This window comes from Festucalex cinctus, chromosome 4 (genome assembly GCF_051991245.1).
Source record: "Festucalex cinctus isolate MCC-2025b chromosome 4, RoL_Fcin_1.0, whole genome shotgun sequence".
Lineage (NCBI taxonomy): Eukaryota > Metazoa > Chordata > Actinopteri > Syngnathiformes > Syngnathidae > Festucalex > Festucalex cinctus.
In genome coordinates, this window is record NC_135414.1 from 11,931,608 (window position 1) to 11,957,315 (window position 25,708).

The window sequence follows — 25,708 nt, forward strand, 5'->3', positions numbered from 1 at the left end:
TGCGCATATAATGGCTTTCTTTTTATACTTCTGCATTAAACAAAAGTCAGTTAGTGACATGACTTATTACTTCCTCCTTGTTAATCATTAAAGTGTGCTTAAACTTTGTTGTAACTTAAGTATTTCAGCGTTTTTTGCACTTGAATGCTCATTATGGTTTAAATATAAACATTAAGATGGCAACAGTTTGAACCTGCAATCATTTTCCACAGTTTCTTGTTTTGAATCTGCAAAAATCGGAGGAATGGATTGTAATCTGTCTTTAAGGACCATTTCAGATGTACAGTAAGCACATGCACTAATTGAGGTCACCCTGCCATGCACTAAGCGTCATGTTTTCATGTGGCACACAAAGATGCCATGATGAGTAAGACCATGAGTGCAAAGTCTGCTGCTACATGGCATCATCGCTGTGTGTGGGGCGGGTCACCATGAGGACATGCAGATGGTGGTGTGGGAAACAAACATTCACCAGCAAGAGGTACAAAAGTCTGGGGGAAGAACACGGGTCATAAATCTGTCTCATACACCTCAAGCGACCAAATTGGACAATCTAAGCGTCAGGCAATTTAAGTAACACACAGAAAGATCACATTTTGAGCTGTAACTTTCAGTTTACACAGCAAAATTAAATTGGCGAAATTGAATGAAACATGGCTCATATTCATTCAAATTTGGTTCAAAACAATGAGAATTCTGTTCAATTATCAGAATGGCAAATGTGCACTACTTCTTATATAAAAGCTACCTGTAAACTTCATACAATGCCACTGAGGTGCTACAAGACAGATGTGAGGCCTGAGACCTGGATGGGGTGGACTGGCCGATAAGGTAAGGGGGTGTGTATACCTGCACTGAGCCCCCATGCCTGTCCGCTGCTAGGTGGGAGGTCAGGTAGGAGGAGTTTGCTTGGCGAGTGGGCTGCACCTCCCACGCTCCTCGTCGATCAGAGGCCGCCGTCTGCTTGGGACGCCAAGTGACCAGAGGAGAAGTGGGTTTTTGGGGAGTGCAATGAGAGAGGGACGGGTGATGGAATAGTTGCATTAGGAAAGATGGCTACTCGAGTGGGCCAGGCCAGGTTCATGCAAAGCACCGTGGAAATTGCAGAACAAAAACGCAACTCAATTATAGTCAAACCAAACCAAGCAAGACTTGTTGTCAACCAGAAAACCCAAACAAATGTGCCCAAGACCAAAAGAAGTGTCTTCTGATTTATGGAGGACCAAAACTGCCAAATTTTAAAATAAATAAATGACTAAATAAATAAATACATACATACATACATAACAGTGAAAATAACAACAGCCATAAAAAAAATTAAAAAAAAATTAAATAAAAAAAAAAAATAGAAATAATATATACATCCCTAAATTAAAAAAAAAAACAAAAAAACATAAATATGTAAATAAATAACGGCAAAAATATATAAAAAAAATAAAAAACAAGATCCCAAAAAAATAAAATAAAAACAAAAATAAAAATAAATGTTGGAATAAACATGCTCTGTCAGGTCGAAATATTATTCAAATGAGAGGGCAGTCCTAAGTGCGCCTTGCAAAAGTTGGGTTGGGCTCCGCCGTTGCAAATAGTCTTTCAATGGTCGAGTGAGCTGGTCGGCAAAAAACAAAACTTGTTATCAAGCAACTCAAGTTGCAAGTTGTGGTGACAGAGAGTCGTCCATTGCAGGATCTCTGCATGCAAGCCGGCGAGACTTCCTTGTCTGCCTGGCAGTTTGCAACAGCGGAGCCCAACCCAAAACACGCTTAGGACCACCCCCTCATTTGAATAACATTTCGACCTAACAGAACGTTTGCAGCATGAAATAAATAAATGTGAGAGCAGAGAGTTTTTATTTATTGACTGATATTTAATTCTATTTGTATATTTTTATTTTTTGCATCTCGTTTTTTTATTTTTATATTTATTTTTACATTTATTAATTTATTTAGGCATATATATTTTTTTTGTTTTTATTTCCATTTATATTTAATTTCTGAATAATAATTTATATCTATTTTTATTTTCACTTTTATTTATTCATTTATTTATTTTTAATTTTGGCAGTTTTGGTCCTCCATACCGTTTAAGTAAAAGAGCAATTAAAAATCTCACGACACCAATGATCAACCATTTATTGTGTTTCAGACAACAAAACTTAATTATAAAGAATTTTTTTTGTAGCCAAAATAAACATTTTGTCAGAGCGGTCAACTCAAAAAGAACTCATTTCGATCCTTGACAGTCGTCTGATTTTAATCTTCCACTCGTATTTTTTAACTATACTACTATCACATCCTCTGGAAATTATGGAAAATACTTGGGAAAAAAAACATACATACTTAAATTGGTTTGAATTGAGCTATTTAACAGAGTGACACCATGTAAGCTTATCTTTCTGTGTTCACAAAAAATAGATTAAAAAAAAAAGAGGGGGAAAGACAATTCTCAAATAGCCGTTTTCTTTTTTTAAACATCTTCCACACATACAATTGAGATGGTTCTGTCTTGCTTCACCATGCAAGGCACACATATGGGTAGTCAATTTAACTTAAAAGGTAAAAAATAAATAAAAAAACAAAAACAAAAAAACAAAGAGCAACACCTGTTAGATGCTTGTTATGTGATGTACATCAATCTAAACTTCTACTCCAAAGTTTCATTTTAAGCCTTCTAGTTTCTGCACGGTTAATATTGGTGACTGACTTGAGCGTGATCAACTTGACAAGTACACAGTCGAAGATACGCAAAGCTTTCATACCTGATTTCTGATTGGTGGGTGTGCTGAGGTCCGGTCTCTGTGAGGATGGCTCTCCCTTGTGACTGCAGAAGCACCCGAGTCTATATGGACAGATCCCACTGGCGTGGGCTAGAGCGAACGACAACTCATAAACACGTGTCAACGCTTCATATTCCTTAGTTGACTCGCGTTACTTACTATCTGCCTGCCAACCCAGTCGTACGTGTAGTCGAAGGTGTAGCCTTTGCGCTCAAACAATTCGGTGAATAAAGTTCTCAAATATTCATAGTCGGGCTTTTCAAAGAAGTCGAGCCGCCGTACGTATCGCAGGTAGGTGGCCATCTCCTCTGAAGGGAACACAATCACAGGGGATGGATTCAAGATGGGGAACAGAACTTGTGGCGACTTAGAAACGACACCTTTACACATAATGTATATATAGATAAAAATAAAATAAAAACGCCAAGCATCATGCTTAACATTTGACAGATTGACAGCTCGCTGGTTAAGCATTACACTGGTGAATTATGCAAAATACCTGGGAAGTTCTCACACAGGACCTCGATGGGAGTGTTTCGTTTAGTGTCGCCAATCTTTTGGTATCGCTCTTTCAGTGTGTCCGCCTGCAGAAGATCCAACATACACACGGCATGTGACATGAAGCAGTTCGAATGACGAAGGCAGAGTAATAAAGGCTGCGTTTGAAAACAAATGTACGCATACCGGCACACCTACATAAAACACTTGTTTCCCCCTCTTATCTATTCCCCCCATTTTTTTTTTAGGCTCCAAGGTGTTATATGGGATTGTGGTCAAGGCTCATTTGCTCATCACACTAAGGGACTGTCTCAGAAAATTAGAAGAAAAATGCCATAATCATCAATACTAAAACAATAAAAGGCTTGCAATATCTCAGTTGATTTGTAATGAATCCAGAATGTATGGCATTTTTGCTTATTTAATTGCATTACAGAAAATAATGGACTTTACCACAATATTCTAATTTTCTGAGACAGTCCTGTATTCCCATCCAAGCATTCATGCAGTTAAAGGCCTTAATTGTGCACTGCGGCCTTCCTTAAAATCGCTAATGCAGTAAGAAGCATAGAATTGCCCCATATTGTTTTGGTACAATAAAGAATTTCAGTGTTTTATGGCACCTGCTGTATATTGTGTTATTAATTGATTTATATTTATTTTACTTACGTATTCACTTACCTACTTTTTGTTAATTATTAATTTTGTTTACTTATCCACTTATATTTATTAATTTTATGTTAATTTATTGAATTTGTTCAGTTCTTTATTTCGTCTTTTCCATGAATGATTTTTATTCCATGTACAGCACTTTGCATGCAGCGATTGCCGTTTTAAATTGATTTATACAAATAATTGCGTTGAATTAAAATTCTGGTGTGCCCAATTGCTGATTAATTAGCTTACAAAGTGTTTGGGTCAATACAGGATACTGATGTATTTTCAAAACACTAACTGATAACTGTATTCGAACAAAATGTCGGAATATTCTCCTTGAAGACAGCCTGATTGTGTCAGCACTGGATGAGTAAAAATTCAAAAACACATTCTAATAAATCCATATGCAAACAAAATGAAATTGATTTTATGTTACCTTGAGTCCTTGCCATGGCAAACTCCCACGAAGGAAATACATGAACATGTGACCTAAGGCTTCCAGGTCATCTCGTCGGCTTTGCTCTACATCAAAAACATTTCAGAACTTTATTGGCTAAACAAATTTCAACAGTCAAACCAACTAACATAAAACTTAATCCTATAGAGCAGCGATTCTCAACTTGTGGGAAGGACCAAAAAGTGGATGGCACACCCTTTTTGGGTGGTTACAGACTGCTAGTAAAAGAAATTAAACATATTTGTTTTCTTTTTATTTATTTATGTTTGTTGGTACAAACTGACTTGCATCAAGTTCCCACACGGAATATATTAGGTAAGCGACAGTAAATATTACTCACGTGTGCACTAGTCACAAGTTTACCCTGTAAACATATAAAGTGCAGCTCAGTTTTTGGTTACCGGGCATCATTGCAAGAATATGCTTTGGGCAGAATAGTCAAACTCATTTCAAACAGCATCTAAAAATATAACATGCTGCACATGTATTTTCGGAGGCTATTTAAAAAACACAATCAAATCTTTATTGATTTTAACGCCAATAAAATTGTGCTGTGACTTTTAATCAGGATAATAGTTGAGAATTGCTGCTTTAGAAGACTTGAAAATAAACCTTAAACTTGAAGTTGCGATCGCGTCATGTACCTTTGCCTAAATGTGTGTTGATGGACATGTAGCGGGCAGTGCCAGTCAAGCTCTTATGCTCCCGGTATGGAATGTGTTTTTTGGTCTCAGGGTCGATGTATTCTTTGGCCAAGCCGAAGTCAATAATGTGGATGATGTGCTCCTTTTTATTCCCTTGCCGTCCAATGAGAAAGTTTTCAGGTTTTACGTCTCTATAGATGAGGTTTTTAGAATGCACATACTCCATTCGAGATATCTGCAGAGAAAGGATAAATGTCAAGCGTGCAGAAAGGCCACCGATGTCATGGAATTGCGAACAACTCACCAACTGGATTGCGATCATTAGGACAGTCTTCAATGAAAAGGTTCTGTCACAGAGGTCAAATAGATCCTCCAGACTTGGCCCCAAGAGCTCCAGAACCATGGCATTGTATTTCCCACACGGTCCAAAGTAAAACACTTGGGGCACACCTTCAGCTAAAACGTATAAAAACACATTGTCAAAAAAAAAAAAACAAAAAAAAAAAACAGCAGCGACTTCATGACTTCATCATGTTCTTGTGTGTACACTGGTGCATTCCAGTTCACCATGGAAAATCCAAACTCTCCCACCACTGTACAGTCTCAAGGACGCCTTTTGATACCAAAACATGGGAACAGTTGATTTGATGAGAATCGCAGTGGCGGATGCTGGTCATTCGAGGAAGGGAAGCTCATTTGTTTTCCAGCCTCCATCATAAATGTGTTTATGTAAATTCTACCCTCTGCAGAGTGACAGAAGAGTCGCTAAACACAACACTAGTGGTTTTTAAACAAGAACAAAGTCGCTGGGGATTGTTAAAGCCCCCGGTAGTGTTCATGCTTTGGCCTACAGCAATAATCGTCATAAATGGACGTGTTCTACAGAATGAACGACAGCGTATTATATGCTTGGCAGCATATGGACAAGTAGGAGTCATGCTGCGCTCCATCCTGTGTTTCTGGACACCACTATCCAGTGCTGTGGGTTGCTAATTGTACTACAGGCACCTCGTGTCTGTGGGAGGCCTGAAATGTGTCGGCTTGGAGATGGTGTAAATAAGTGGATGAATGGTTACTCAACTGAAAACATTGGACTAAAGAACTGAAGAAAAATAAAGAGAGTACATCCATCATCGATTAAAAACAGTATTTTTCCTCAGACTCTTATAAATACTCCCAGGACTCCCTTGAAAAAGAGGTTCTTAATCTCAACGGGACTATCCTGGTTAAATAAAGGTTAAATAAATAAAATAAAAATAGCATGAGCATTTATCCAATATGTATAAGGGTACCATGCCGAAGTATTCACACGCTTGGCTTTTGTTACATTTATTACCATCTCTAATCTAAACAATATCATTTCTTTATCTGAACTTTATTTGAGGGACCTTATTTATTTGGGCTGTCACAAACAAATCTTTTAGAATTGATTATCCTCTCGATGAGTCCATCGATTACTTGAGTAATCGCTACCTTTACTGAAGAATATCACAATATTTTGGACTAACCAAATGTCCAGGGACCTCTCAGAAAAATTGTGTGCACTCCTCTGTTAATGGCAGAAAACTCACACTGGGCATAGAATTAACTTGAATCTGACAAAAGTAATAAAAATGTAATTAAAACTACCCTATGGTAATACAAATTCAATTAGAATTGTGGTTCAACAAAATTCTTTTTGCTTAAAATAAATAAATAAATAACTAAATAACTAACTAACTAACTAAATAAATAAATAACCAGCCTTAACTTATTTGTTGCAGAACCATTTGAGGCAACCACTACAATCAAACTATTTTTGCAACTTTCAATAAGACTTCTGCACTTCTCATCTGGTACTTTGGCCCACTCTTCACAGGGAAACTGCTCCATGTTGTCTCAGGTTTGAAGGGTGCTTTTTTCCAGATGGTATGTTTCAGCTCCTTCCACAGATGTTGAATAGGATTTCGAAGAGGGTTTATAGAAGGCCACTTCAGAATAGTCCAACGTTCTGCCCTTAATCATTCTTGGGTCTGTCTTTTGTGTCATTATACCGTTGCAAGACCCATGAGAACAACGTCTGCTGTTCATTTGAGAGAGCAATTTTTTTATATGCACCCTTGTCTATAATATTCATTCTAATCTCCTGAGACAACTCTGTCCTTTGATTCCTGAGCAGTGGCTACTTGTCACGCTTTAAACAGGCCGACTGATCGATTACAACTTTGAAGATACTCATGATTCTAATTGGAGGACACACCTTGGTTGAACATGACATGGTCAAATTACCTGCAGTATTTTCTAGGGGAACTACCATTTTTGTCCAGGCCTATTTCATAAAGGTTTTTTTTTTTCACCTTAAAAAAGCAATGTCTGACTTCCATTGGTTATTTTAATGAAATTCAGATTTATTATTACTTTTGTCAGGTCCAAATTATTTCTGTTACCACTAAATTCTTTCTTTCATTCATTAACAGAGGGCTACCAACTATTTTTGTCCACGTGTGTTGACTGAAAAGTCATTTCACTATCATTTTGCTTAAAATGTGACTTAAGGGTGTCATGACTGGGTCATGCCAGGGTTATGTATGGGTCATGCAAGGGATAGGTTTGGGTCATGACCGTGAGGTCAAGTGTCTGTTTAGAACTGATGTAACCATCATCTGGTTTCAACTGGAAAAATGCTATGTGATGTCAGGAGCTATGTGATGTCAAGAATCTTGAATCTCTTTTTCTGGTCAACAGCCAATCAGATAATTCCATGTCAGTCCTGTTACTCACATGTCTAGCCACAGCCAATCCTATCTAAGCCAAACCGAGAAGTGTGTGTTTGTCGGATTATTACCTCTGGTCCTCTGTGCATCTACACAGCCCAAGGGTGCTTGGCGTCTTGTGATTCTCGATGCATTCTCATCTAGTCAAGTTTGTTGTACGCCTCCCGATGTTATGCGAATAAAGAGTTAAAATCTTATTTGTGTCTACGCTTTTGGGATCCAACCTCAGAACATAAAGGGTAATTGGATTGGAGCTTTCAAGGGGCTTTAAAACAAAAGAATGAATCCACATGCACATTTTGATCTATTTTCAAATTTCATGCCAAAATTTGTGACTACAAATAAAAACTGCATATTAAAAACAATGAGGTTTTAATGTAACAAAACTAGATTTAAAAAAAAAAAAAAAAAAAAAAAAAGCCAAATACTTTTTCAAGACATGGCATAAACATGACAATCCCCTAACATCTGCATTATTGCTTAATCAAATAATAAAATATATATGAATCACTGGGGCGATCAAATTATTCTTCAACTATCACATTCAAAATCTGGTCAATATAAACTGTGTGAGTGCAGGAGTGTTTTCAACTGCGCTTGCAGTGGAAAAGAAGCAGATATAATGTTTCATGCCTGCAAAAAGCCTTTCACAGTGCACCTGACCTTGAACAAGACTCAACCCCAAATTGTACGGCCTTGTGAAGACATGGTAACAACATTACTACTGACAGATTGTACAGACAAATTGTCCCCACAAAAAGAAATTGAAAAAAGGATCGAAAAATTCCTAACTGACAATAATCCTGATTGGTATCCGATGACAGTTGGTTACAGATCGAAAACAACACCTGACTGGACATGAGTCAATGCACATTAATCTGAAAGATCCACAAGCACTATGACAACAGCATTGGCTGTGTGGAATGAGGAGCTGCAATGATGTCACATTATCCCATCTGGAGGAGAGACGAGAGCCAGTTTAGTACTAAGAAAGGCAGACCCACTCTCTAAATATTTAATGAATTTCCACACAGTTGCCCTTTCCTATCCCTCGTCTTTGCAAAACAATAGTGAGAATGTATGAGCTCCAAAATGTAAAGACCATGCATCGGCAAGTTTTTTTCGCCAAATCGCCATTTTGCGGAAATTCTCACCCGTCTCGCCATTTGGTAAACACCGGCACATATTTGAAGCATTCTGTTGTTCTTTTGTGATGCGAGAGATCATGTGTGATTGATCACACGAGAGGGTTTTCATGTGTCATATCACGAAGCGGTGGCAGCTATGACTTAAAAAAAGTGCCTCAACAAAAGAAATCCAACTCTATCCAATTACTATGTGGACAATACCAGTAAACCCAGTACGAGTACATAGGAAAAAAAAAAATCAGCTTTTCAAGGGTGAATTTTGAGGCATGTATAAATACCACTGTGTGCTATTTTCAAGCATTTAAGGTATGTTTTTCAGATTTGTGTCCAGAAAAATATGAATAAAAATGTCAATTTCCAGCTATCCTTGAAATGGTCCGGACCCATTTCCGCTAATAGCATAGCTAATCTTGCAAATGTCTTGATAAGGGGTCACAGAAACGGGGACAAAATGACAACTGTCTTCAAATATTCAGTAACAAGATGTTGAGGCAGGTCTGTCAAAATGTAGTCCGTTAAAAAAAAAATATATAGTAATAGCCCTCAGGCATTGACAAATTAAAGTAAACCTGTATCTCCCCTTTAACTTTAAAAGTCGCAGTGTGCCAAGTCAATCAGATGAGATGAGTGTCAGCCTTGTTGTGTTTCTGGGTTTTAGGCAAGGGCTGATGAAAATCTTAACTAAAACAAGCATGTTTATTTATATATTTTTTTCCATTCAAATACTGTATTTTGATGAATGGCCATGGTTTAACCTACTTATTTTTGTAATAAATACACTTTGTTGCTCATATGCTGTACATACCAGTCAATATAAGCACTACATACACGTGGTGTGAAAATTAGATGCTGCTGTAAACACTGTCCGACTTCTCTATCACTTTTATAATTTGGCAAAGTTAAATTCACGGCAGCCAGTGCACTGATAGCACCACCAGTAGATTAGACAATTTATTGTTTGTTTTTTGGACTATATAATGTCTCTCCTTTCCAAGATTAGTGATGGATTAAACTGAATGGAGAATGGATTTAATATTACGTGTAAAGTTTGGCACATCAGCCTTTTTGGTGTCACACACCTGCTGTGGAGGAGCACAACCATTCCTGAAGACAAAAACAAGTTGCTAAACCTCTTTAATATCATATCCCAACACTGAGTTGTAGCTAATCACCTGCTATGTAAATGATACAATCAGCTGGACAAATGACAACAAATAATCCAGTGACACCAAAACACCAGCCGACACCTACCTGTAGTTCCCAGTGTTTTGTAAAAGCGGTACTCTAAATGCAACTGCGGTGCCCTTGACTTGACTGGTTCCTGTGCATAAACACACACAAAAAAGGCAAAGTAGCACCAGGTTATGACAATGCAGACAAATACAGGTTAAGTCAGTAAAAATAGGGAAATGCTTTTTCCTAAATAGAGATAATATTATTATTATTATTTAGAAACGGGCAATAATTCACACAGAATTTAAACACACTTGGAGGAAATACTTCATGTACTTTGCGCAACAAGAACACTGCATAGAAGTGTACTGGAGTGTCAATGAAATAGTTTGGCACACCGCAGTGAATAATTAGAACACCTTGCATGAGTTTACAAAGTAGTAGTTGGCCACATTGAAAGAGTGCTGTACAATGACAATTAATGGGAATAAATGTATAACATTTAAAGCATAAAAAGATGTACAATAATTATTATTTTTTTGCCTTTATTGCTCATTCTGGCAGGTTGCTGGTCTCAGAATGCTGTATTTATATTTATCGGTGTGGAAAATCTGACTTTTTTTTTTTCCCCCCCCTTTTGGTATTCCAACTTATGATTCAACTTTACTCTCTTACTCATTTTCAATGTGACCTTACTACTCATTTGCATAATCAAGAAAAGTACATGTGCTTGGCAAAGCAGGAGCACAACACAATGTAAATGTGGGCCGGCCAGCAAGGTACATGGGTGGGAGGAGGGGTGAACCATGCTTTAGCCTGATATGGGACAATTGGCTCAGGCAGCGTGGGTCCAATCTGACACAAAGGGGAGTATAAAAACAGATGATCAACATTTGAGTTTCCAAAAATGGACTTCACTGTCCATTCATGATTCGAGAAACAATACACCGCCAAATATGAGCTGAACACTATCGTTGTTTCTTCAGCCAGTGTGAAATAATAGAGACATGATGAGTCACTTCGCTAGCATGTAGAATTTATAAAAGCGTACTAAACCGACCACCTCATTTGTTGAGTCATGTTTATTTCATGCAGGGGTCTAAAACCCTTGGCCTGGGGGGACAATTTGGAGCCCGCAGGATGATATGTGTGGCCCCACTAGGTGTTTTGTGTGTGTGTTTTTTTGTCAATTACAGGCTACCAGAACACAGGCTCTTGCCAGCTTTTGGCAAAAAGTAATTCTGTAGTGACACCAAGTGAAAGGAAAAAAAAAACATCCGGTCATCCAGTCCCAGTCATGTCTTTTTCAAAACCTGCCGTAAAGTGAAAGGATAGCGACGACTGCCAATTTAAAAAACAAACAACAGCAACGACAACAATGGGTTTTTTTTTTTTTTTTTTTTCTTGAGAACAGCGATAAAGATTGAGTACATTGGATTAGTAGCACTTTTTTTTTTTTTTTTTTTTTTTTAAATACTTGAGCCCCATTTTTGTGGAAAACTTGATGCAGCCCGCACGCACACATGCCATCTCCACAATAAGTTGAGTTTGAGACCCCTGATTTAGTGCATATGAAAATAGTGGTGACATGCAGTCTGGTAACATCTGTGTGTACATTAACCAATGCCTTTGTCGAATGAAACATGTTTCCTGTCTTACAACAATGGCACGGTCTAATATTAGCAACAGTATTTCTGTGATCAAGCAAAAAAGGTGCAGCATGAGGAAAGATCTGACTCTGCTTTGTCTACTAATGAACTCTTGCAAGAAAGACTATTGTTACTTATTACTACTGGTCGTGAGATACATTCATGTATAGTATAAATCCTGACCAAACATGACTACATTGCATTTTGTTTACACCAGTTTTTATATACCAGAGGTTAGGTTTCAAGAGAACAGAGAAAATGTCAACTTACCAGTTTAATAGCTACATACTCATTGGTGTAGAGATTTTTACCTGGAAGGGGGGGAAAAAAACCAAACAAACTTTCCATTAAAAGCAATCATAAAGTTCAGTGTAGAGGGACTGCTACAACCCCTTACCTAGCTTCAATTCCCCAAAGTTTCCACAGCCAATCTTCTTGCCAACCCGAAAATTTGGGCCCACCATGAGAACCCCAGAGGAGCTGGAGGAGCCCGACGGCCGCGACGAGTGTCCGCTACGACTTCCCTGGGAAACTTTAGTACTCCTGGCAGGCCGTTCGCCATATTTGTCCCTCTGTGGATCCATGGTGAGAGCAGCACAATTCAACGAGGGCCTGGAGTGATGTGTAGAAAGGCCCCCTGGGCCGGCCGGGCCCACACACTTCTGTCCTCACTCTGGCCTCAACATTGGTCAAGGGAGCGCAGAAGGTCGAAACCCTGAGATGAAAGATGGAATACTATTAGTGAATACACAGTCATTCAAGTTTCAAAATGACAATGAAGCCCAAACAAGGAAAATACACCTTGCTAATCAGAATGCTATCGGATGGAAAGGAGCAGACGATAGATTTTCCAAGTCTGTAGAATAGTGGAAGTAAAATATGCTACAAGAGATATTCAGCAGTGTATTTTGATGGTGTTACCACAGCTGAGCACTTCCGATAATCGTCAATTCCCTATCAATAATGATGCCCACCTTTTGCCGATTGCGTCCGCATATTCGGCAAATGCTTTACAATGCAAAGCCTTGCCAAAATACACGGAATAAGAGACATTTGTACTCGCCCCGATCTTCGGTCAAACTTTGCATCGTTGTGCGCTCGCCGAAAGGTGGCCGTCATCATCGACGGGAAGTGATGAATGATGAAACCGTCAAAGCCTATGAAGCTAATTAGCTGCATGTGACTTTGCTCATCATGCATGACTTGTCATGTCTGGTATTTGCTATTTGATGTGTTTTAGTCTGCTGATACAGAACCTGACAATGGCAGCAGTCAGCGTGGTCCAACAGGTTCATAATTAGTGTTGTCACTACTGAATATTTTTAGAATTGATTAATCGGATTCATTTTAATTTTTCATTAAAGTGTATTACAAAACTATTTCTTCTTGGATTACTGTTTAAGTATTTGTGTTTATTTCGTACTTTGTATAGTGATTAAAAAAAAAGGGAGGGTGTGTGTGTGTGTGTGTGTGTGTGTGTGTGGGGGGGGGGGGGGGGGGGGGGGGGTCTTGATGTTGTATTATGTTACCGGTTCAGTCATTGTTTTCCCAAAGTAAAAACAGATGTGTGCAACTGCAAATGTCTTATTTTCTCTTCTTTCATTAAAGGACTACAGAAATCAGTCAACAAATACTGTTGATATGCTTAAATCAGTTGATTTGGACAATTTTAAATAAAAAATTTCTCCAAACGATTATTAAAATAGTTGATTTGGTAACCGATAATCTATTAACTGACAGCCCTATTCATAATATCATAATTAAACTTGGCTGCTTGTCTAAATGTTGTGTCTATATGTCTGATGACCAGGCAAGAGTGTATATCAAGGAGAGTTCACCCACCACCCTATAAATTGGTAGTGATATAGAAAATAAATGGCTGTGTGTATATTATGAAAAATTTGTGAAATTGGAGTTTCTTCAAAAACGTATGGTTTGATTTTCATTTTGGGAAGATATTTGCCACATTCAGCATTTCCCCCTCACCCACGAGGCAAACAACAGTCCATCCTTTCAAAGTTCTGGGTAAAATCCCTGAGCAGTGAGCTCTTTATCTTAAATTAACTGTAAAGGTGGCATTATCAATTTTATGCACTGGAATAATCACTGTTTACAAGAGCACAATGCCTGATAAGGACAGCGGAGTTTACCGTCAGGGTGCTGTTGAGATGAGTGCAAGAATTGCAGCCAATAGTGACTATCAAGATTATCTTCCGCCCACAACCTTGGCCAAAAGGGCTATGTTTGTGGAGAATATTATGTAAACAATTACATAAAAGCTGTCCACTCCCAGGGACATTGATGGAGGCTCGTCTGTTCGGATCAAGTGCACAGATAAACACCACAAACGGGACACGGGCGCAGATTAAATGATGGCACTGGTCATCAAATAAAGAACAAGCAATCATTAGGACACACAAATGTCATTTTACAGGTGTCTAACAAATTAAAAACAACAACAACAACAACAACAACATTCAGTGTTTGTTTGCCACAAATGTTATTGTATATTTGAGAGGTTATCACATGTATTAATTGTCATGTCAATCTGAATCAAAGGCTGATGACATTGTTCTAATTCCTGTGCATGGAGAGACTACTGCACCTAAGTAGCGTGTGTTGTGGTGCACACGTGTGTGCGTGTGTGTGTATATGTGTGTGGGCTTCCGGATGACTCATGCTCAGTATTGCCTGCACAGTTCTCAGCATCAAAGACAGCTCAGTTGCTCTCAAGGGCAACCATGCACTATTACTATTACATAAAACCAGGAACCCAACTGCAAGCATGGCTAGAAAACAGATTTACAGTAAAGATGGAACTCTTTCTGTTGTGTAAACAAACATTAGTAAATAAATACCTTAATCCAAAAAGAGGATTGCTGCCCGACCAACAAACAATAGCCAAAAAAACACACATCCAGTCTCATTACAACAGACTGTTACACTGCATGTTGTATTCATCACAGATTATTACAGAACCTGTTTGTTAAATACAGTGGCTCACAGTTATAAGACTTAAGTTTCAGATAAATAAATAATACATTTTCATACAAATCTTATAGTGTACAAGTTTATTCAATAGTATTTTCTAAATTTGAGTAAAACTATCAACTTGTAAATTCGTATTGGGATTAAATCGGTATCGAATCGAATGGTGACCTATGAATCGTGATACGAATCGAATCGTCAGGCACTAGGCAATCCACACCCCTACTGTAGAGTACAAGGGATCAGTCATCTTTGGATCACAACTGCACTGTATGATTTCTGGATGCAACCAAAATTCTGGAACATAATTTTTTTTTTGCTGAAAATTGCCCAAAAGGACAATTTTTGTTTCAGACAGAAAAAAAAAAAAAAAGAAAAAAAAAAAAACCTTTTGCCAACGAAACAACACGACCGACAGAGGATGTTGTGAGAACAAAGGCAAAAACCTGGAAAGCAAGCACTCTGTGGCCTTACCAATAAGAAACCCCACGGTCTGTCACCAATGGTTGCGAGCCAGCGGGGGTAGCGCTGCGTCACGCCACCACAGCCGCTCACGATGCAGCATGGTCGGCCAAGCACGCGCCCACGGGACACTGAACTAAACAGAGGTGGGGGGCGGGGAAATGAACCCAAAACTCAACTTGCTTTGGTAGCCAGACATTGGCCGAAAGTGAGAAGGCTGCCTCTCTGGCGCCTGCGTCGCTCGGAAGGAACCTGAGAGATTCTGCAGGTTTTAGAGGTTTCCCGCTTTCAACACAGCTGATTCATATTTAGGTCTGCAGGAGCCTGATAATTATCCTGATCATTGAATCAGGTGTGTTGGAGTAGAGAAACCTCGAAAACATGCAGGACACAGGCCCTCGAGGACCGGATCTTGACACGTGCTCTAATGGCTCAAAGAGAGACGTGATCATTCTTTCGGCTGCCGACAGTGATTCTAAACCAGGCTGAAAACAGTGAGGCATAAAAGACGAGCATGGTGGATAGCATGAACCTACGACACATCTGCTTCACACCCACAAAAAGTACGAGGATGTTGTGTGCTGGAGGTTGGATCCCAAAGCGCAGACACAAATAAGATTTTAACTATTTATTCACATCGAGAGAGGCATGGAACAAACTTGACTAGACAAGAAACAAAGAGTTGCACAGAGAACAGAAAGTAATAATCTGGCAAAACACACACAATTCTCAATAACGTCAATTCTCACGACTAAAGAACGACATCACATAGGTCCAGACATCGCCTAAAGGATTAAAGATTGACAACACAGCCTAAAAATAGTTGAAACTAGATGATGGTTATATGATGGTTACATCAGTTCAAAACAGGTGCTTGACCCCACGGTCGTGAACCCAACTTAACAGGTCATGAACTCAACTTAACCCTGGCGTGACCCCAGACATGACAGAGGATATGCTCAGATCATTTTATATCAAGGAGTTTTCTCTTTCACATACAGCGGATCATAACATTAACTTTCGATTGTAAATTTGAGGCAGTGATGAATGTGCCATATTAAATTTATGAAACAATTATTCATAACTTTTTTTGCATAAGTATTAAAGTAATTTTGAACAAAAAGTTAACGATTTAAAACGATTATTACAATTAACACTTTAACTCGGGCTTGATCTATGCTAAGGAATGTGTAGTAAACGTGTGATTTGTTTGTTAGCAGCTAGCAAGCTAAGATAGCTTGAAGACTTTGATATACAGCAAAGACGAGTATATCCGGACACAAACGATTTAATGCATGACAATTCCCACCATGAAAGTAGTAATCGTCATACTGTTTCAACCAAAAACAACATACCTTAGGCTTCCACTTCGCCCGCCAACAAACTCCATTTTTTGTAGCTAGCGGCTCCAAACGACTGGTTTCAATGAGTCGCAGTAATGTAGTGTCCTACTCGGGACGTTTTTTTGTGACACTTGACATATTTCCCACCTTTTAATGAAAATGCTCGTCGAAAATCAAGCTCTCTACATTCATATGTTATGGGATGTTTGCACTCCGGAAGGCGCCGCGGGAGCTAAGCAGTGACGTCAGCTGGAAGGGTATATTCTGGTCTCATTGTAAATTAATTCATCTTTGAGATTTTACACACTAGACAAATTTGACAAAGTGCATAAAATGACCCACCAGAGGAATTATTAGTATTTTAAGTTTTTGAGGTATTATAATTTCTTTCTGCGTTTCAATTTTTTGTTTTCTGTCTCAGGTTCTTCATATTCAGCTTAGGTCATTAATTTTCATTTTAGTGCATCCTAGTATTGTTATTAGGGATGGGTGAGTACCTGTTATTAGGGATGGGTGAGTACCCTTACCAGGATAGATATCGGGTACTCATGAAGGATGCAGATAACAGTCATCGCTAATTGAGGTATTTCAAAAAAACAAACAAACAAAAACAAAAAAACTGAAACAGAACAGACATCGAGTAATTATATGTAGCATTATCTGTACCGGTGAGTACTCTAGATTTTGTACTCGCACTGGTATCGGTCTGGGGAAAAAAAAAGTGGTATTCGACTGATTGTTATTAAAATTTTGCTTATTATGATTATGGTTATTATTATTAAGATTATTATTACTAGTAATATATTATTAAGCTTGGGTGTATCCTTCCTCATATGCCGATTGGCTTCACTGAACAATAAATACCCTTGGTATGCAAGGACAATTCAGGCAACACAATGTGCTTTACAGAAGCAAAGGCACAAAAACTACAAGCATCAACACAACAGTTAATGACATTTGGAAGCAACACAGAAAAAAACAAAAAAAGCTTACAAAAATGACTAAAAGAACATACATTGACAACGTTAACTTAAAACACTAACTAAAAACATTTAATAGTAAAGAAATTAGTAATTTTCTAAAGTAATTAAAAGAAAACATTCAAACATTTAAAACAACATTCAAAAGATACTTAATTAAAAGGTATAGGAGAAAAAAAAGTTTAACCTGGATTTATATTTTATTACTAATGCTGGAAGAAAAGAGAGAAACTAATTAATGATTAATGTTAAGTTAAATGACATTGCGAGAACACTAAAACTGACACAAACTAATGAAAACAGTCAATTAAATTTGAAGGGCCTTGATCAGTGCCAAATTACACTAAACATAAAAAGGGTGCTACCAAGTATACTTACACTATGTATGCTGAATCTATTATAGGTTTTATTCCTGAATAATACACCAGTGGGACAGTTAAGCAGGGAAAAAGGGGGGAAGCATTTTGTGTTACCATCCACATCCACATTGCATCACCACTACATGAGAACACGTTCAGACATGTCTGGATTTGGGGGGGGCGTTTATACTTCTACAATACATACAAATGAGACACTGGGACGCTTAAGCACCATCTTAAGTAAGCAATTCACTGCTAGAATTATTATTCTTTTGATTATACTGTATACCTATTGGTGAACCATGGCAAGAACAAACAATTGTCTTGCTCAAAAGGTAGACCAGATTGCAATGGGCACGTTGCCTAGCCAGGCTACTCCCAGACGACTGAGCTTGGAGCACTAGTGCAGGCCACATTTTGGCAAACTCAACCGTTTCATTTACACATGTTACAATGGTACAAACTGCCACATGGACAAACTGCAGGGTGTTTTGCTGGTAACGGGCCTTTACACATCGAATATTTTAACATGTCAAAGCAGGAAAAGTGCATGTAGATTTAATATTAATAATAATTCTGTTGACTTCATTTTATTACCTGCATCATATTATCTTCCTAAACATTTCTACTGCATGCTTGTGGGCTCTTTCATTTTGATTAATGTTGGAAAATCCTCAGCATTGATGTTGTACTGGAGTAAATGTACCTTTGGATGCATAATATGCAAGACGCAACAATAACATGGTTTTAATAACAATTAATATCTGCACACTACAGGGGGTCCTCGGATTACACTGGTCTAGACTTTATTTCATGGTTACAAACGGCACACTACACACAGTAAAGCAGGCTCACTCCTTGCTGTGAACAAGCCAACCACAGTAGTATAGGTAAGGAATTGTTTGATTTTGTTACACTTTACATTTAAGGCAGGGGTGTCAAACTCGCGTTAGCTTAGGGGCCGCATGGAGGAAAATATATTATCAAGTGGGCCGCATCGGAAAAATAACGGTATATAACTTAAAAACAATTGCTGTCATTTATACGCAGATTTTCGTGGACCAGACCTAAATTACGGAGCTCAATTGTAATCATATTGTTCCGAAAAATAACACAAATGCAAATAGAACACAGCAACACTTTGCCGGTATACATTCTGGACGTGTGAAATCGACCTGTTTTGCATATATATTGTTCCCAGAATGCATTGCATGGCGCAGTTAATGATGTTATAAGGACGTTTATCCTTGTCATATCTATTTGTGTTACCAGTAATTGAATTTGTGTCGTATTTAACACATTTATGTTGGTGTATGATTACAAAAAATAATAATAATTAAACAAAGTGTAGTTAAAGTTGTGTGTAAAATGACATCCCGGACGACGATTCCCTGGACAAGTTGCCTTGGTCATCTGAGGACTGCTTGTGAAATTACAAAGTTATATGTTTTGATTGTGGCTGGCTGATTAATTAGTCGGACATTACAAATTTGTAATTTTTTTTTTTTTTTTTTTTTTTTAACTTTACAAAATTATCTCACGGATTAAACCCATTTGCGGGCCTGATCCGGCCCGCGGGCCGTATGTTTGACACCCCTGATTTAAGGCCTCTAAAGTGTTTTGTTCACAAATAAAATACTGCAATTATGACTATAGACATTAAGTTACAGTGTGTTCTTAGGTACAAAATTGGGTCAGGAGCGGTTGTGTGCCGGACAGCACAGATGAAGGAAAAATGTTGCTGATGTGAACTAACTTTTCATAGCCAAAGTAATAACATAACCACCGGTCAATGGGGATGTAACGATACCAACAGTATCGTGAGATTAAAACTGCCAGAATATCGTTGTCGTCATGTTCACGATATTTAAAAGCTACACATCTGTTAAAAAAAAAAAAGTCAGGTTGATTTCCATTTGTGCAGTTAAAGCACGCTCTGGTGGCTAGTTTTTTAGTGCCGTTTAATTTTCATTAGGTATGTTTTGGCCCTTCTATGTTTAAAATACACTAATTGTCAGATGAGGGGATTGTAAAATGCTTTGAAACGAGTCAATATGTGGAAGTACTCAATGTGGGCTTGCTTGCATTAGCGATTAAATGCCTCAATATTAGGGGTGTCCCGATCCGATACTGATATTGCATCTGTGTCCGATATCAGCCAAAAAAACTGTATCGGATTTTTTCTGTCCATGTCCAAAAATATCTGATATTGGATCTGTGTCCGATATCAGCCAAAAAAAAAAAAAAAACACTATCGGATTTTTTCTGTCCATGTCCAAAAATATCTGATATTTGCACACATATATAAACAGTCCGTTCCAGCTTCCGCTCCTGGTTTTCTATCCGGCAGCGTCTGCACCGAGCATGCAGCGCTCACGTGATCAAACAAACAAGCATGCATGTGAATTAGCTTTCAGCAAACTGAGGAAGAGAGAATGTCGACAGTGTGGGAGTATTTTTCATTGAAAAAAGAAAAAGACAGCGGACAGCAACATTTGTCAAAAGCCGAAGTTCCCCGTGGTGGAAAATAAAGGGAGAAGTTCAATCTAATCAACCTCATCAAGCATTTGAAAAAGTATCACAAACGAGAGCATGAGGATTTTGAGAAGAGAACCAAGGCAATAATCAGACAGCCAACGCTGTCGGAATCATTTTCACACCGTAAGAAACTCCCACGGGACGGTAAAAAGACTTCACTTAAGTATCACTGAAAAGATTGCTTAACTTATTGTCCTTGATGGCCAGCCTGTCAATCGTTAGTACTGTCGGCTTTAAATGTAATTGAGCACCTCAAGCCTCGCTACGTTATTTCGAGCTGCCACTATTTCCTAGATAAAACTATACCGCGGATGCATGGTGACGTTCAAAGGTGTATAGCGGCTTATGTGGCAAACGCTAACGCTGTTAGCTTCATCACGGACATCTGGAACTCAGAGCAACTTCATTTATCATAGAGGAGGATAATATAGAAGCAAGCTGACGGGGCGTCATGCTGAAATGCTCATCTTCTTAAAAAAGAATCTCCACATTATGCTTGGTCTGCAGAAAGGGAAGATGGAGGAATAGTGAAATTAACCAACTGTTTTTCTACTTTTATTAGAGTTACATATTCATTTTTATTTATTTTAAATTGGAGCTTGGGACACGTTGAGCAGTGATAGTGGCCAATATTGTGTTGGTTATATTTTTTTTGTCCCGCCCGCTGTTCCCACCATAGTGACCATACACTGAGTGTGTGTGTGTGTGTGTGGGTGTGTGGGTGTGTGTACGCGCATATATATATATAAAACTTCAAAGAGTATAATTTGTTTTTGTTTACTTTATTCGGGTTATTTCTCAGGGTCCTTTATTTTGTATTTAATTTATTAAAATGCACGACATACTTATAGTTGCAGTTAGATAACCCAAATTTAGGAATAAACGTATATATTATACGTATATATTAAATATATATATATATATAATATATTTTCTCATACTTTAGGTGCTGATTATTCCTTATTTAAATAACACTTGATCAAGTTTCTTCTAACATTTCATACAAAAACAAATGGACTGATGTTGTTAATTTACAGTACTCTAAGCTAAAAATACCAGTATTGGATCAGAAGTAGAAAGCGTTGCTCGGGAGACCCCTACTGATATGGTATCGGACTGATATCGGTATCGGACAGTACTTGAGGCTGAAATATTGGTATCGGATCGAAAGTGGAAAGGTGTATCGGGACACCCCTACTCAATATTAATTGTTATTAGAGATTGAAGGTAGTTTATATGTATTGCTGTTATGTACAAAAGCACAATATTGTGGTTTTTTTTTAGGATGAGCTCTTTTTTTTTTTAACAATATTGTGACCTTTCTTTAAATATCGCCAACCTCCCCACAATATCGTGATAATTATCGTATCGTGATATTTTGATATCGTTACATCCCTACTGGTCACCGGATTGACTAATTTCCGTCAGAAGAGGAGGTGCTCCTTCTTCTCCGTGCGATACCCCGGAAACAAAAGCACATGAGACGAGGAGGGTGCCGCAATATTTGGTGTTTGGTCTGAGCCTAGCATTAGATAAAAGAAACCTGTGGCCACATTATCAGACTGCCAGCACAGAAATGATCACACAGACATTATGTCCTGCTGAACAAAAACCTCTGAGCCTCTAACACACTCAAAGATACTACACAAATGTAAGATAAATACATAAAAATAATCTCTATACCAGTTTCTATACCTCTTAACCTCACTTGGGTTGTGTTCGAGCTAGAACCAGCTCATCCCTGCTGCCATTGGGCAAAGAGGCGGGGTGGACGGGTTGCCAGCCAATCGCAGGGCCCAAACAACCATTGACACAGCGCAATGAATGGCATAATTCTCTGCTTTGATGAGACACTGATTGAATGTCAGATGTCATGTTTGGAAGAGAGCAGGCACCACTCATCACCTGGCCAATACCATCCCTACAGTGCAGCACAATGGAGGCAGCGTCATGCTATGGGTATGTCTTTCAACAGAAGGAACTGGGACACGTTATTATGGTTAAGGGAAAAGTAAATATAAAAGGGGGGGGGGGGCGGTTAGATATAATTCGATAAATCATAGGTTGTCTAATTATTTGGGATAAAATTGTGATGCATGACTTTAAACGTCATAATTGGAGAAATCACTGGGGTGCATGTATCATAGTAAGAACTTCTGGCTTTTTAACTTCTCAAAATCATATCACATTGGGAGTCTCTTCATACATCTTAAAATAGCAACATAACAGGATTATCAAAAAATGAAAATCTGCCAATAATGCAGTCTGGTTGGGAAGGCTACTACAACCTGCTGGTACAACGCAGCAGAAGAATTTGGGAAATCATAGGAAGGGTTCCGGAGCAAAATGAGCTTTTTGTGTCAGAAAAAAACTGGCCTGTTTGGGGAACGCTTGATTGCATGTTGCGCAACTTGCGTGGCAAAAAGCTAATCAAAAAGCACCTTTCAAGTTAGAGTGAAATAGTTGAGCTTATATTCTCAACATCTCAACAAAAACTCACACAATAACATAATTTTGTAATTATCATAAATTAACAAAAAAAAAAAAAGTTTTGTTTTCTTTAAAGGGATGGGCTGTATTTTTCCAAAAGAAAAATATTTAAGCTAAGCTATTCATACTTTTTATTAAAAAATGTAATTCCGTTCAAACTTTTTTTTTGTTTTTTTTGTTGACATGACATTTCTTACCCTGTTCTACAGTAAAGTGTCATTGTTTGGAGAGTACTGTATTATTTGAACGTACATAACACTTGCTTAGCCATTCACAATGCTAGAATTACTACAGCGTATACATGTATAAATTATAAGTTTTATGATGTGACTGAGTCTGGAATTTACTTTTTTTTTGTCACGAACAATATGAAATGCCAACAAACTGACAGTATTGGTAAATGAAGACTAATCTTCAGTTGAATATGCACATAGCTTGTATTAAAAAAAAAAAATACTACACCAATACAGTCAAATGTTAAGGCTGGGTAAAAAAAAAAAAAAAAAAAAAAAAAAAAAAAAAAAAAAAAAAAAAAAGAAGATTGATAGAATCGATTTTTCTTTACGAGCCTGATAGATTCATAAATCCATGAATCGATTATTTTTAATATTTCTTTTTCCATAAATTTCCATAAGAAAAGAGAAATTTAAACGCAGTTTTTTTATTTTTTATTTTATTGTTTTGACAGTTACTGTTCACATGAATTTAAAAGTATTTGCTTACATTTATAAAAGACCTGACTTATTGTACTTTAAGACAATTCTGAATCTTTTAAATTTATATTTAAAATTAATGAATTTCAATTATGAAAATATTTTCATCTTATCCTTACTGATGCCAATGCTTGTGCAACACTGAATTGATTATAACAAATTGTTTAACCAGTTACTTCCTCCACAAAATTTAATTTGTAATTTAATATATCATGTCCTTGGTATTTAAGAAGACAATGTTCCATAATTAATCAATATCAGTTTGAAATGGAGTGGATCGAATCTAACTGAACTCTTGTGAATCAAAATCAAATCGATTGATGAAATTAGAATCGATACCCAGCCCTATAAAATGTACCTAAATATTGAACATGTTAAATGGCAAACTGTGGCGAGGTAATAAGGCGCTTCCCTCAGGTAACAAATAACTAACTACCGGTAATCTGTTGGCATCTTTTCATTGTCTGGGAGAAATAAAGGCTGTGATTGGTGTGATTTAACCTTCAGTGGAAAGAGCAGCCTGTGAGGGGGGCCTTGCCTATAGTCCACAGTCCTGCTGTGACAGCCTCAACTAACACTTCCAATACAACTGGGCAGAAATTTAAAAGGAAGTTTGTTTTGCTCTAGGTGAGCTCAAATTTCACGTGGAACAACAAATACCATAAATGTAGTTGTAAACCATGATTTTTTTTGTTTTTTTTTGTTAAATAAGTTTGCACGAGGGCAACACCATTATGCGTTGTTAATGATGAGTATGGATTTGTAAATTTCATGAATAAATAAATCAATTTCAACTCTGCCAAAGACACTGAGGAGAGGCCCGAGTGTGATCGAATGAAACGATTTGCTACCCTGTCTTTGTATCGCTCGGTCGAGCCGAAACAATACTTGAAATGTCGGGCTTTGTGGAAGCTGCGAGCTTTAATCTTAAACTGAGCGTTAAATAGACTAGGACTAGGTCTGAACACGGTTCAAAACAAGGAAACGGGCCGATGTTTCCTGAACAAAGCAAGTCGCCATCCGCGGAGGTCCAACCTATGCCCACAGTGCTGGTCATTATCGATTAGTGGACCAACACACCGTTAGCCAAGTTAGCTCGCCAGCAGAAAACCTGACAAACCTGCCGCAAAGCTAACGTTAGCCACATTAGCCGGCCACACCGTCTGGGCCAATTTATTTCAAAAGTAGAAATGTGGGAAACGCTGAATTACTCCCAGCGCGTGTGCATTGTGTGTTGCCGACGCGGTTTATAAAAGATAATCGAATAAAGCTCAGTCGCCGCTTGTAGTTAACGCCTTCGCGAACATGCACTGATGGCTGAGTGACAGCTGGACGGAGCACAACAAGGAAATTAGCCCCGTCAGCTATGAAAATTTGAGCGAACAAGCAAAAGCCCCCACAAATTGCGGATTTGCGTCTGAGCGCGAACAAACACAACAGGCTCACCTTGGTGACGAAATATCCAGATGGAAAGGACACGCGCCGTAGGTGTGTTGCTGCTCGACTCGCAATGTTAGAGCGAGTCTTGACTCAAGGCTCTCGGTGTGACTTGTTGGTTGTGATATTTCATGTTAGCGACGGAGTGGGAGCCCTCTCCATTATTCTTCAGTAGTCCGCCTTCGCTGACTGCTGGCTGGTGTGAGGTTCGAACACACCGGATGTAGAAAAACGGCACCGCCCGCTTCTACACGCACACTTCCAGGTCAGACGGAGACGGGTTTATTTACTTGGAGAGTACCCTTCCTCTATAACGCGGATTTATTGTGTCCATTTAATAAATGACAACTGTATGTTATTAGTGGTAGTGAGTGGAGGTGGAGGAGGCGTGACGAAACGAGTCGCCCCGACGTTAAGGTGCAATGCACGTGGCAGGCTATTTTGCTCAAAAACAAAACTGTGGACCACTTTGCGCCTACTTTCGAGGTCACGTGGCTAATATCGCAAAGCAAATCAAATAGGGTCAGCGCAATATAACCTGAATTCAGAAAACACATTACACAAGCTTGTAGCCTTACAGGGTAGTCTGAAGTAGACAGTACGGTACTATCTACAGTACACAGACACTACTATTTACCAAAGG

At 38.3% G+C, this 25,708-nt stretch overlaps 1 protein-coding gene across 6 annotated transcripts in view; it reads right to left on the bottom strand.

Annotated features, from left to right (window-relative positions):
* csnk1g1 (casein kinase 1, gamma 1) overlaps positions 1 to 25,367 on the bottom strand; it is a 35,059-nt gene extending 9,692 nt beyond the window's left edge. Inside the window, exons 1-11 of one of the 6 annotated variants that reach the window (XM_077518918.1) lie at positions 25,075 to 25,367; positions 12,153 to 12,470; positions 12,026 to 12,066; positions 10,185 to 10,254; positions 5,337 to 5,488; positions 5,033 to 5,267; positions 4,368 to 4,453; positions 3,276 to 3,360; positions 2,936 to 3,084; positions 2,759 to 2,866; positions 850 to 963 (exon numbers count right to left, since the gene is read on the bottom strand). In XM_077518918.1, the coding sequence (XP_077375044.1) occupies positions 850 to 963; positions 2,759 to 2,866; positions 2,936 to 3,084; positions 3,276 to 3,360; positions 4,368 to 4,453; positions 5,033 to 5,267; positions 5,337 to 5,488; positions 10,185 to 10,254; positions 12,026 to 12,066; positions 12,153 to 12,339 (1,227 nt within the window). In that variant the 5' untranslated portion in view covers positions 12,340 to 12,470; positions 25,075 to 25,367. The remainder of the gene's footprint in view (positions 1 to 849; positions 964 to 2,758; positions 2,867 to 2,935; positions 3,085 to 3,275; positions 3,361 to 4,367; positions 4,454 to 5,032; positions 5,268 to 5,336; positions 5,489 to 10,184; positions 10,255 to 12,025; positions 12,067 to 12,152; positions 12,471 to 25,074) is intronic. The other 5 variants (XM_077518920.1, XM_077518919.1, XM_077518921.1 and 2 more) reach the window with 5 other exon arrangements.
* Between the last annotated feature and the right edge of the window lie 341 nt (positions 25,368 to 25,708).